Raw genomic sequence first — 12777 nt, 5'->3', positions numbered from 1 at the left:
TTTCCCCTGCAAATCAATTCATGTATCATAGAGCTCAATTACCTGCCCATAAAATGAGAGTTGTTGCTCAGAACTGTGGAATTAGGGTAACAAGAACTGTAATGATACACTAGATAAACACTGTTGCAATACTCTCTCAGCCCTGTTAGGGTATTTTAAATTTGCAGCAGATCTCAGTAAGGATGAGAAAATGCTGAGCTACATAAAAATGATGGAGACTGGAGGAGAAATTAGCCTTGCAGTGTTCTACAGTCCCAACATTTCCAACCACCACACCTGGTAGTGAAAATGCTGGTTTGTATTTGAAAAAAAGGAACTGCAATCAATCAAATGCACTGCCAAGTATAAATTAATTTCTGTAAGTCAAGTCCCTTAGGAACAATTCCTTAATAAAAGATCTGTTTCAAATCTCCTAAGTCTTCTAAAACCAACCCCAACAAAACACAGAAAACATAGTGTCTTTATTTGACCTGTCCTAGACTTCATTTATTTATTTACAGTCTGAAGGATGAGTCAAGTACCTGCAGTGGTGCCTTTAGCAATGCAAAACAAAATATTTTGAATATTCTTATTTAGCGTTCCAGTTTTAATGAGCTTGGAGCATAGTGAAGGAGATCAGATGTTTGCAGGTTCTGGATGAGGGTAGAAATAATTAAAAAGCATCTTGAAAGTAACATCATATTTTTGTCAGCCATCTCTTCAGGGACTACTTTAAATCCCAGAATGTTCAAGAGCCATCATCACTGTACAAACAGAAGCTCCAACTGAACGAAACCAGAAGAAGTGGATATGGCAAATTCTCTGGTCCAAGTGGTGATATTAATCTGGTGAGGCTCTGGATTCCCATTTCAGACATACTATCACAGCTTAAATATAGGAAAAAATTGGGATTTTACTTTGCTGTGGTCTCTTTTTGTTTTGCAAAATATGTGATAGTTAATATATGAGTAAAATCTTGTATAAAAACAGGTTTGTTTTTTGGTTTTTTTTCTAACAAATAGCCAAATGCATATTACCTGCCTTGCTGGAAAATAATTGAGGTCTTCCTCTAAGAAATTTTTTCTCAGAGTGCCTTTCTTTGTGATTTGTGTTCTTATCTTAGGAAGATACAGGAGTTGCTCATTTTAATGCTGTCCAGCAGACTATTCCATGCTTTCTCAGCTGTTTGGATCTGCAGTTCAGGATTGGACCAAGAAAAATGGTGATGGGATCAAATTATTTTTATTCTTAAATGAGGACAATTCCATTTTTAAACATACACATGTGCTTCCAATGCTTTCAGTAGTCAAGGATGAAATTTTGAACAGACATGAATTCCTCAGTCTTTGTTTCTTTTTCCCTGAAGGATGGAATTTGGACTTTGCCCACCAGTGCAGTCCTTGCTATGGGCAGATGTTTCTTCTGTTCTTCTTACCAGCAGTAGGAGTGGTTGGACACTGAACCTCAAAGAAGAGGGAGCTAACATCCCTTACCTGGATAAGTCCCACAGGTAAGCACCTTGGAGAAGTTCTTCAACCAAAACCAGTTCCTGTAAGGCTTTCCAGCCCTTGACAGGAAATAAGCTGATTCCTGCAGGCTGCAACATGAAGACTTCCAGACTGAAGTGAGCATCCTGCTATAAGGAAGGATTTGGGAGTAGTGAGTCATCATTTGTATGGGAAATTAATCTGTGATTTTTATTTATTGTTTTTTTTCATTTGAAGTAACATCACATCATCATAGAGAGACATTGTCTGTCATTTCTGGTGTGGATACCTGAATAACTCAGCTAGACAGGTAGCATGATAAGGTAATACAATGCAGATATTGAAAGGAATTTTTTGGATGATTTTTTTGTTAGTTCAAGCTGCAGTCCCTGATTTATTCAGGCTTTGAAGTACCATGCAAGCCTTTCCCACAGAAGAAATTCTGTTTTATGTAAATAATGCACTGTGCAGTAAACTAGAAGAAAGCAGGGAGCATAGAGCATGAAGTTAGTGTTTCATGCAGGTGTTTGAAGGCAATGTGGGATTCCAGAGCTTAGTGTTTGAATTGCAACTTGAATTTCCTTCTTTGCTGTTATTTAGACTGCTCTGAAGTAGTCATGAGAAGCAAAAATGAAAGGCAATGTTGTTTGATGGGGACTGTGGTAGGGCTTTCTTGCCAGATTTGAAATGGCTTGAATTGATTAAAATCTCCAGGTGAGGGGAAGATTGTATCCATTCCTCTCTCTTATTAAAGCAAATTTTCCAAGAGGGATGTAAAATTGCAGTTGAGGGTTGGGGTGGTTTTTTCTTTTTTCCCTTCTTTCATGTGCAACCTAACAACTCCAGTTTCACAGGCCTATTTAACATTTGATCCCTAAAAGTCAGTCCTTTGCTTTGTATTTTGGGCACTTGTTCATCTTGGGGAATTTGTCATCTTCTCAGGGCATTGAAGGTCAACCAAATGCTGCAGGTTTCATTCTTCCTTTCATATGGTCTATGTCCTGGGGTTTGACTCTTAAGCAGAGCTATTTTTTTATTTTGCAGCCTAGCAGTTGTACGGTGGGGCTGTGTGCAGGTGAATTCACTTGAGAACGATGGGTAAATCAGCTCCTGGGAAGATGTGCACTGCCTGGCCCCGATGCTTCAGTATGCTTGAGGTCAGCTTGGCTGTCTCTGACTGTCTAATAATAATGCAGAATAACAGAATTAAGTATTCATTGTAATTGGTGATCAATAAGATTTGTTTTCAGCTAAGTCTGCGTGCTAGTTTCTAAAGCACTCCAGTCTGTTTCATCAATGACCTTTGTGGTTTTAGCTTAAGCTAAAAATCTAGTTTCTGCTGTTGTTATTTTCTGCCCTGTCGCTGTGAGAGGAAGGGATGATGGCTGGAGGTTTGGCAGTCAGCGAGGGCCTGGCCACCACTGCAGTTCTGTACACTCAGCCTTGGAGATGTGATCAGGAATGTGCTGTTAGTTGCCAGTTTTGTATTGCAAAGACTGAGCATGCTGCCATCACTGTGTTTGATGAGTGAGTTTTCATTGGTTTGGTCCAACTCCAAAGCAGCCTTAATTTGAAGGTGGAATTCTTTGTGGATGAGGCTGTGAAGAATATGGTGTTTATACTCTCATCCTACGGGCAGTACGGTAGAACAACTCCTAACTGATTTGGTAATAAAGACCTAGTTTTTCTTCACTAAACCTGCCCTAGCCAAATTCATCAGCTGGTGATAGCTATCTCTGGAGTGGAAAACCTTTATTGAGTTGATTGACAATTTAATATACTTTGTCAAGCTGTGTTGTTTAGTTTCTGTTGATCCAGAGACACCTGGGGCTCCTTTTGCTTCCTAAGGGATTAAAGTAGCAAGCACTTAGAATGAGATATTGGGAAGATGGGTGCAGGAGACTTTGTAATTTAGTATGGAAAAACATAATAATGATGATGAATATTTCAGGTGGAAACGATAGCACTTCACTATATACTATGTGAAATGCTTTTATGTGGTTTTTTTCATTTCTCTTTTATTTTTTAATCCTGGATAAATTAAATGAGGCTTTTGGGGAAAGCATGAGCTGGAATTTCTATTGAGGTTGATAACCTCTGATTCTGCTCTCGTTTGTCTGTCTGCTGGAACTTGTAGCAAACTAGCTATGTCCAAGTTTAATTGTGTAATAATTATTTTTCAAATTGAGCCTTTCTCACTTGGTGCTGATGTATTTGGGAGAGGGAGGGGAATGGAGAGTAAAGAGCTCCTTTCATGAATACAATTTTAATTTCATCTTGCTGATTTGAGCCTTTCCAAGATTCAAGTGAGCATTGGATCAGGTTGGAACTGAGGGGATGACTCATGACTCTGGCATAAAAACTACATTGCATTCCACATATTAGGAGTTTTCTGTTGCCCACAAGAAAGTTCAGGAAAAAAAGACAAAAAGAGAAATGGGTTTCAAATTTCCTGTGCTATTTTCAGTTGACTCCTCTTTCTGGAGATGCCTTAGCAAGTGTAGGACATCTGAAAAACTTGGAACTGCAACTTTCTTGTTGAGGCTCTGATGAACATTGCTTCTGTCATCAAGTTCTTGTGTTCATACTTTGAACTTAGCTGAGTAATGTTGGTATCAGCAGACTCTACTAAAGCCATGCCTTCCTAATTAATAATGCATTCTTAATAAAAAAAAAAAAATCTATTTCTTCATGTATTTAATTACCTAGTGAGTGTAAGACTGAATGAAGTTAATACCGTGCAGATTTCAAGCAAAACGCTGCTTTTTAATGTGCTTCAGTATAGGCTATGCACAAGTCAATAGACATGATTTTTAAGCTTCAGTTACCTTTCATTACCCTGTGCATATTCAAATTCAGATTGATGAATGCTGAACCAAAAGCAGACATCGTAGAGTTAATTGAAGTTCTTTAAATTCAGAGGCAAACTATTTTCATAGCTTTGTTTTGAGGGTGGGTTGCTTTTGATGTCTGGGGTTTTTTTGGCTAAGGCAATGGCAAACATTTATTTATCCTGCTCCCTCCCCATTTTCCACCATCGTTGTTGCCAGTGATGCCTGCAGTGCTCAGTGGTCAATGACCCTCAGCCAGGGTGAGCTGCAGGAGCCTTACAGACGGGCCTGTTCTTTCTCCCAGTGCTAGAACAAGTGCAACAGCACAGTGCCATTTTGCTAAAAGCTAATATTTTTCCCAGCAGCTTCTTCTCCAGGCAGAATGAAATGCTTTCTTCAAGAGCAACCACATCTTTTCTCTGCCTGAAAGGTTGTGTTTGTTTGGGGTTTTTTCTCTTGCTTTAGGTGAGAGATAAAAAAAAAAATGAAGAGGAAAGCCCAAGGAAATGCCAAAAGTACCACCTGGTAGTAATTTTGTGTGAGTGTCTCCATTTACACTTCAAACTTGCTCTTGGAGAACTTGGAGCTGCATTTAAAATGTATTTTGGTAGGTGGTCAGCTGTTGACTATCTGCATTTCTTCTTCCATTTCTTTTCTGTGCTTGTTTGGTATTGCTGCTGAATGTCCCCAAAGAGTAAAGTGGTGTGGAAGAGTTGAGGAAGCAGCTTTTGAAATTCTAAAGCTGATGTGTAGGTTTTGTTCCTCTTGGATTTTTAAAAGCAGGTATGTCATCCAAGTTAACTTTCTTCAGCAAGTAACAAGATTGTCGTCCTTCCACTGATGCTCTGTATTTTAACAGAGGTATTTGATGGTGCTGGAAAGGAGCAAGATGCAGAATGAGTTTGAGAGAAGTGATTTAAAGTGGGAGCACAGATGGTTGATTCCTAAAAATCAAAAAACGGATGTTTTGTTTTGTAGGAAAATGAAATCTAATCCTATTTGAGGGTCAACAGGATAAATACAAAGAACTAAATACAGATGTAGATACATATATACATATATGCGTATATATATATATATATATATATATATGTATAACCCCGCCCCCCGAAATCTATGAAGCAGGACTGATTGGTGCCATAGCCCAGGCAGCCTGTGGATCTAATTGCCTGCCTGTATTCAGCCCTTGCCTGGATGCCAGGGGAGACGTCTCTGGATTTGTCTCCAGACAGCTTTCCAGGGATGATCCTGCTCCTTTCCTGGTGCCCCAGAGTGCTGCAAGCCCCCCGTCCTGGGGCCATGGTGATGCCTGCCGGGGCCTTTAGGGTCCCCCCTAAAGGGCAGACAGGGTTTGACTGCAAGCTTCCTTGGAAGGTGGAGGCAGGTGAATATTGGCCACCTTCTTCTTTCCCGCTGCCCTCCGTGCTCTTGCAAAGCCTGCTGGGGCACTGGGGCTCTCCATTGCAGGCAGTCTGGAGCTGCCATGCAAAGCCATCTCTCAAGGAGTCCCCAGGTCTCAGGTGCAACCTCAAGAAAATGACACAGCAACGTGTAGAAAACGTGAACTTTATTCACTTGACTACTTCTAAAATCTACAATCCAACGTTACTAGAAGACTATGGGGTAAGAATCTTAAGGCTAAGAAACTTCAATGCTTCAACTGTTTAGAACTGAACACTAAGGGAAAGGTCAACTTCTTGGGGGAAACGTGGTGGGGAATCGAACAACAACAGGGGTGTGGCTAACTTGTAAGGTGGGGAACGTCGCAGTGCCTGGGCTGGGCACTGGTCACCCGTTCCCCGTAAGGTTCTGTAGCTGGAGCGCGACGCTGGAGGTCAGAGCTGTGGGGAGGTGCGGAGTCTCCTGTCACTGCCCTCTTTTGCCGCCATCTTGGTGGTTGGTTGAGGGCTGTCGCGAAGGAGCAGCCGCATCAGGTCGCGGTTGTCCATCAGCAGCTGCATCAGCTCCGTGGGACAGCCCTGTCTTCGATGGCGGCGGGGCCCCGCACGGCCCAAAGGGCTCTGGAGATTCCGCTGCAAGGCAAAGCACAGGGATCCCCATGGAAGAGGCAGAGGGGCAGAGCGGGGCCGGCACCTGTGGGGCTGCCTTTGGCCTGGGAGACAGAGACTCGGGCCCAGTTGGGCTGGGCTGGCCCGGGGAAGAGGCTGCAGCAGGCAGAGCTCTGCCGCCTCTGCTTGGTGCTGTCCATGGAGCTCAGCCCCTGGGCCGCATTCCCCAGCCAGGAGCTCAGGCCCCTTCTGCCGCAGGGCATTGGCCAAAGGGTGCCCAAGAGGCCCTCAAGGTCTGCCCCATCCCGCCTGCCTGACCCCCCACCCCCCTCCTCACCTCTCGCCAGCGTCTCTGAATTCTTTTTCCGAGCGACCATCCCATGGCCATTCCTATGATGAGCAGGTCGATGAGCAGGAATGTCCTGGCCGCCCACCGGATGCGCTCAGGGTCCGACTCGTCCAGATGACAATCCTCCAGAAGCAGAGGAGAGGCATCCGTGCTGCGCTCAGGTTTGCTCACAGGGTCGAGGGGATGAGCCAAGAGCAGCAGCACGTAAAGCTGCAGCAGCGCGGAGGAGCCGTGAGCAGCCATAGTGCTCTGCCAGCAGCACCGAGGCTCTGGGCGTCTCTCTGCGAGCAGCTGTGCCTGGGCACTGGGGCGCAGCAACAGCTGGGGACAGTTGCCAGCCAGCGTGCCGTCCCCAGAGGCTGTGATGTCACAGAAGCACAGAACGCCCTGGCTGCAGAGAGCCCTGAGAGAATGTTGAGTCCAAGCTGGGAGCCATGGCGGCAAGCATGGCCAGCAGAGCGGGGCCCGAGCGCTGCGGCCTGGCTTGCCTTGCACCCGTGCCACAATGATGACTCCAGCAGCCCCTGTCAGGCCATTGCAGTATCTGATGGCCCACGCTGGGCACAAGTTCTTCCCAATGGCCAGCGTAAACCTCCCTTGGCCCAGCTTCCAAGCCTTGTTGGCATCTGCTCTCTCTTGTCCTTGCCCACCTGGCTGGCGCTGCCGTGTTGCTCGCTGGCCTGTCTGTGGGAGAAGAGGCTGTGCCAATGAGTGCTGCTCAACTTGGAGGCCATTCAAAGGAGGATTTGATTGTGCCTGCTGTGGGAAGAAGGAATATGCGTGCACATGGCCACTTCCCATAGGTTTTACCCCAGATTTTCATGAGCAGCTGTCCTAGTGAAAGTCAAGTCTGTTTTAGTGAGTATTTGAGGGCTTCCAGAGCACAGTGCCATCTCAGGGGAATTCTGCTGGTTGAGTTCTACTGAGGCTTTGAGATGAGTTGCAAATCCTGAAAATGTTCTCCTTGCCCAGGTAGTAATTTCACAGTTTAGACTGTGGGGATATTGATTGCTCAGTGTTGAGGACCTCATGTAACTTTCAGCCCCAGAAATTTTCAACCTCCAGTGATTGTCCTTGAGACAAAACCATTTGAAATCTTTTTTTCTGTGGACAGGAATTGCTTCGGTGTTACTTCACATCATCCATTAAAAATTTGATGCCTGGAACAAGTCCCGAGTGCTGTGTGATTTCCTTGGTCGTGTTCCTTGGAATGGCTTCCCCCTCATTTTCTGAAGCTGGCCCCAGAAAGGTCATAGATGGGTGAGAAGTTCTGAAAGGCCAAGTGGTGCAGATCTTTGCCTCCTGTTTCGAGGTCTGTGGTGAGCTGTGAGTCAAAGAGCTGATTTGAAGTGATGGTGAAAACACAATTGAACCTTTTTGCAGCAGGGTGGATGGATAGAAGCAAAGCACAGCACGGCTGGCAGCAGCAAATGAATTAAAATGCATCCCTGGAATATGTTTCTTGGATTGTTCTTCTAGTATTGTGGTAGTAATTCTGATGTCTGAGTAGTGAACAAGCAACAAGTAGTGAACACGTGATTTGTAGTCAATTTTCTATTTCTTATGTAGTGGAGAGTATGGATGCTAGCTTTGGAGCAGGCTGCAGAGAGCTGCAGAAACTGCAGGCCCCATGGCCTATCAGTCCTGCCCGAGAAGCTAGCCTGGGAATTCATAGGAGGATTTCAAAACAATCCTCACAGACAGAAAACAACTGCCAGGTGCTGTTTGTCTGTCCTCTTGTTTTCCTTGCAGGAGAAAGTCAGGGGGGTGGTGAGCCCCGCTGACCAATGATGGTGATGTAGCACTTTACTAAGCAATAAGAGTTTCCTTTCTGTACTTTCCACGTATCTGTCTATTAGACAAGCCTAGAGTAATAAAGTAGAGAAGATTCTCCTGTTGTGACTCCCTTGAGAGTCCATGTCATTCTTTCCCATTTTGTGGTGTTTTTTCTTGAATTTTGTGGGAAACTATGCTGATTTTATGGGGCATTTCTGGAATTTGGTCGAGTTTTCAGAAGATTTAGGGATTTTTGTGGGATTTTTGTGGGATGTTCTGGGAATTGGTGGAGATTTTGTGGGACATTCCTGTGAATTGGTAGGGTTTTGAAATGATTTAGGGAGTTTTGTGGGACTTCTCTGGAATTTTGTGTGTTTTTTCTGGAATTGTGTGGGATTCTGAGGAGACTTGAAGAATTTTGAGGAATTTTTCTTAGATTTTGTGGAAACTTGTGGAGGTTTTGTGGGATTTTTGTGTGATTTTGTAGGATATTGAGGCGATTTAGGGATCTTGAGGGATTTCTCATGTATTTTGTGGGAATTTGTGGAGATTTGGTGGGATATTTTTCTAGAATTTGGTTGTGTTTTGAGAAGATTTAGGGAATTGTGTGGTGTTTTTTCTTGAATTTTGTGGGAAACTGTGCTGATTTTATGGGGCGTTTCTGGAATTTGGTTGAGTTTTCAGAAGTGTTAGGGATTTTTGTGAGATTTTTGTGGGATGTTCTGGGAATTGGTGGAGATTTTGTGGGACATTCCTTTGAATTGGTAGGGTTTTGAAATGATTTAGGGAGTTTTGTGGGACTTCTCTGGAATTTTGTGTGTTTTTTCTGGAATTGTGTGGGATTCTGAGGAGACTTGAAGAATTTTGAGGAATTTGTTTTAGATTTTGTGGGAATTTGTGGAGAATCTGTGGGATTTTACTGGAATTTGGTGGGCCTTTTCAAGGACTTTGTGTGGTTTTGAGGAGACTTGAAGACTTTTGAGGAATTTTTCTTAGATTTTGTGGAAACTTGTGGAGGTTTTGTGGGATTTTTGTGGAATTTTGTGGGATATTGAGGCGATTTCGGGATCTTGAGGGATTTTTCATGTATTTTGTGGGAATTTGTGGAGATTTGGTGGGATATTTTTCTAGAATTTGGTCGTGTTTTGAGAAGATTTAGGGAATTTTGTGTGATTTTTCTTGAATTTTGTGGGATATTGAGGAGATTTTGTGGGATGTTTGTGGAACTTTGAGGGACTTTTCTGGAATTTGGTGAGATTCTGTAGAGAACTGACGAATTATCAGGGGTATTTTCATGTATTCTGTGGGAATTTGTGGAGATTCGGTGGGATTTTTGTGGATTTTGGCCGTGTTTTGAGAAGATTTAGGGAATTTTGTGGGATTTTTCCTGGAATTTTATTGGATTCCGGGGAGATTTTGTGGGATGTTTGTGGAACTTTGAGGGACTTTTCTGGAATTTGGTGAGATTCTGTAGAGAACTGACGAATTATCAGGGATTTGTCATGTATTCTGTGGGAATTTGTGGAGATTCTGTGGGATTTTTTTGGAATTTGGTAGAGTTTAGAGAAGATTTAGGGAATTTTGTGGGACTTTTCTGGGATTTTGTTGGATATTGAGGACATTTTGTGGGATGTTTCTGGAATTTGTTGGGGCTTTTCAAGAATTTTGTGGTATTTTGAAAAGGTTTAGGGAATTTTGTGGTGTTTTTTCTTGAATTTTGTGGGAAACTGTGCTGATTTTATGGGGCGTTTCTGGAATTTGGTCGAGTTTTCAGAAGATTTAGGGATTTTTGTGGGATTTTTGTGGGATGTTCTGGGAATTGGTGGAGATTTTGTGGGACATTCCTGTGAATTGGTAGGGTTTTGAAATGATTTAGGGAGTTTTGTGGGACTTCTCTGGAATTTTGTGGGGTTTTTATGGAATTGTGTGGGATTCTGAGGAGACTTGAAGAATTTTGAGGAATTTGTTTTAGATTTTGTGGGAATTTGTGGAGAATCTGTGGGATTTTACTGGAATTTGGTGGGCCTTTTCAAGGACTTTGTGTGGTTTTGAGGAGACTTGAAGAATTTTGAGGAATTTTTCTTAGAATTTGTGGAAACTTGTGGAGGTTTTGTGGGATTTTTGTGGAATTTTTTGGGATATTGAGGCGATTTCGGGATCTTGAGGGATTTTTCATGTATTTTGTGGGAATTTGTGGAGATTTGGTGGGATATTTTTCTAGAATTTGGTTGTGTTTTGAAAAGATTTAGGGAATTTTGTGGTGTATTTTCTTGAATTTTGTGGGAAACTGCTGATTTTATGGGGCGTTTCTGGAATTTGGTCGAGTTTTCAGAAGATTTAGGGATTTTTGTGAGATTTTTTGGGATGTTCTGGGAATTGGTGGAGATTTTGTGGGACATTCCTGTGAATTGGTAGGGTTTTGAAATGATTTAGGGAGTTTTGTGGGACTTCTCTGGAATTTTGTGTGTTTTTTCTGGAATTGTGTGGGATTCTGAGGAGACTTGAAGAATTTTGAGGAATTTTTCTTAGATTTTGTGGAAACTTGTGGAGGTTTTGTGTGATTTTTGTGTGATTTTGTGGGATATTGAGGCGATTTAGGGATCTTGAGGGATTTCTCATGTATTTTGTGGGAATTTGTGGAGATTTGGTGGGATACTTTTCTAGAATTTGGTTGTGTTTTGAGAAGATTTAGGGAATTTTGTGGTGTTTTTTCTTGAATTTTGTGGGAAACTGTGCTGATTTTATGGGGCGTTTCTGGAATTTGGTCGAGTTTTCAGAAGATTTAGGGATTTTTGTGAGATTTTTGTGGGATGTTCTGGGAATTGGTGGAGATTTTGTGGGACATTCCTGTGAATTGGTAGGGTTTTGAAATGATTTAGGGAATTTTGTGGGACTTCTCTGGAATTTTCTGGGGTTTTTATGGAATTGTGTGGTTTTGAGGAGACTTGAAGAATTTTGAGGAATTTGTTTTAGATTTTGTGGGAATTTGTGGAGAATCTGTGGGATTTTACTGGAATTTGGTGGGCCTTTTCAAGGACTTTGTGTGGTTTTGAGGAGACTTGAAGAATTTTGAGGAATTTTTCTTAGATTTTGTGGAAACTTGTAGAGGTTTTGTGGGATTTTTGTGGGATTTTGTGGGATATTGAGGCGATTTAGGGATCTTGAGGGATTTTTCATGTATTTTGTGGGATTGTGTGGAGATTTGGTGGGATATTTTTCTAGAATTTAGTCGTGTTTTGAGAAGATTTAGGGAGTTTTGTGTGACTTATCTGGGATTTTGTTGGATATTGAGGAGATTTTGTGGGATGTTTGTGGAACTTTGAGGGACTTTTCTGGAATTTGGTGAGATTCTGTAGAGAACTGAAGAATTATCAGGGATTTGTCATGTAATCTGTGGGAATTTGTGGAGATTCGGTGGGATTTTTCTGGAATTTGGTAGAGTTTTGAGAAGATTTAGGGAATTTTGTGGGACTTTTCTGGGATTTTGTTGGATATTGAGGACATTTTGTGGGATGTTTCGGGAATTTGGTGGGGCTTTTCAAGAATTTTTTGGTATTTTGAAAAGATTTAGGGAATTTTGTGGTGTTTTTTCTTGAATTTTGTGGGAAACTGTGCTGATTTTATGGGGCGTTTCTGGAATTTGGTCGAGTTTTCAGAAGATTTAGGGATTTTTGTGAGATTTTTGTGGGATGTACTGGGAATTGGTGGAGATTTTGTGGGACATTCCTGTGAATTGGTAGGGTTTTGAAATGATTTAGGGAGTTTTGTGGGACTTCTCTGGAATTTTGTGTGTTTTTTCTGGAATTGTGTGGGATTCTGAGGAGACTTGAAGAATTTTGAGGAATTTGTTTTAGATTTTGTGGGAATTTGTGGAGAATCTGTGGGATTTTACTGGAATTTGGTGGGCCTTTTCAAGGACTTTGTGTGGTTTTGAGGAGACTTGAAGAATTTTGAGGAATTTTTCTTAGATTTTGTGGAAACTTGTGGAGGTTATGTGGGATTTTTGTGGGATTTTGTGGGATATTGAGGCGATTTAGGGATCTTGAGGGATTTTTCATGTATTTTGTGGGATTTTGTGGAGATTTGGTGGGATATTTTTCTAGAATTTGGTCGTGTTTTGAGAAGATTTAGGGAATTTTGTGTGATTTTTCTGGGATTTTGTTGGATATTGAGGAGATTTTGTGGGATGTTTGTGGAACTTTGAGGGACTTTTCTGGAATTTGGTGAGATTCTGTAGAGAACTGACGAATTATCAGGGGTATTTTCATGTATTCTGTGGGAATTTGTGGAGATTTGGTGGGATTTTTGTGGATTTTGGCCATGTTTTGAGAAGATTTAGGGAATTT

General features: G+C 42.1%; 1 protein-coding gene across 1 annotated transcript; it reads right to left on the bottom strand.

The window, feature by feature from the left end:
- Positions 1-5847: 5847 nt before the first annotated feature.
- On the bottom strand, positions 5848-6955 carry LOC147653207 (uncharacterized). Its single transcript, XM_086889965.1, has 2 exons — positions 6644-6955; positions 5848-6330 (listed from the first exon to the last, which is right to left on the bottom strand). The coding sequence occupies exons 1-2, from the start codon at positions 6896-6898 to the stop codon at positions 6133-6135; spliced, it is 453 nt and encodes a 150-aa protein (XP_086746091.1). The 5' UTR covers positions 6899-6955; the 3' UTR covers positions 5848-6132.
- Between the last annotated feature and the right edge of the window lie 5822 nt (positions 6956-12777).

The sequence above is a fragment of the Cyanistes caeruleus genome, chromosome 5 (assembly GCF_971803275.1).
Source record: "Cyanistes caeruleus chromosome 5, bCyaCae1.hap1.1, whole genome shotgun sequence".
NCBI lineage: Eukaryota > Metazoa > Chordata > Aves > Passeriformes > Paridae > Cyanistes > Cyanistes caeruleus.
Note: the sequence above shows the minus strand (reverse complement) of the source record. Positions and strands in the feature narration are given on the sequence as shown.

Coding starts and splice junctions, on each gene's coding strand:
- LOC147653207 (XM_086889965.1), bottom strand. CDS start 6,898: ATGGCTGCTCACGGCTCCTCCGCGCTGCTGCAGCTTTACGTGCTGCTG. Junction 6,331..6,643: donor TTCAGAGACGCTGGCGAGAG/GTGAGGAGGGGG, acceptor TTTGCCTTGCAG/CGGAATCTCCAGAGCCCTTT.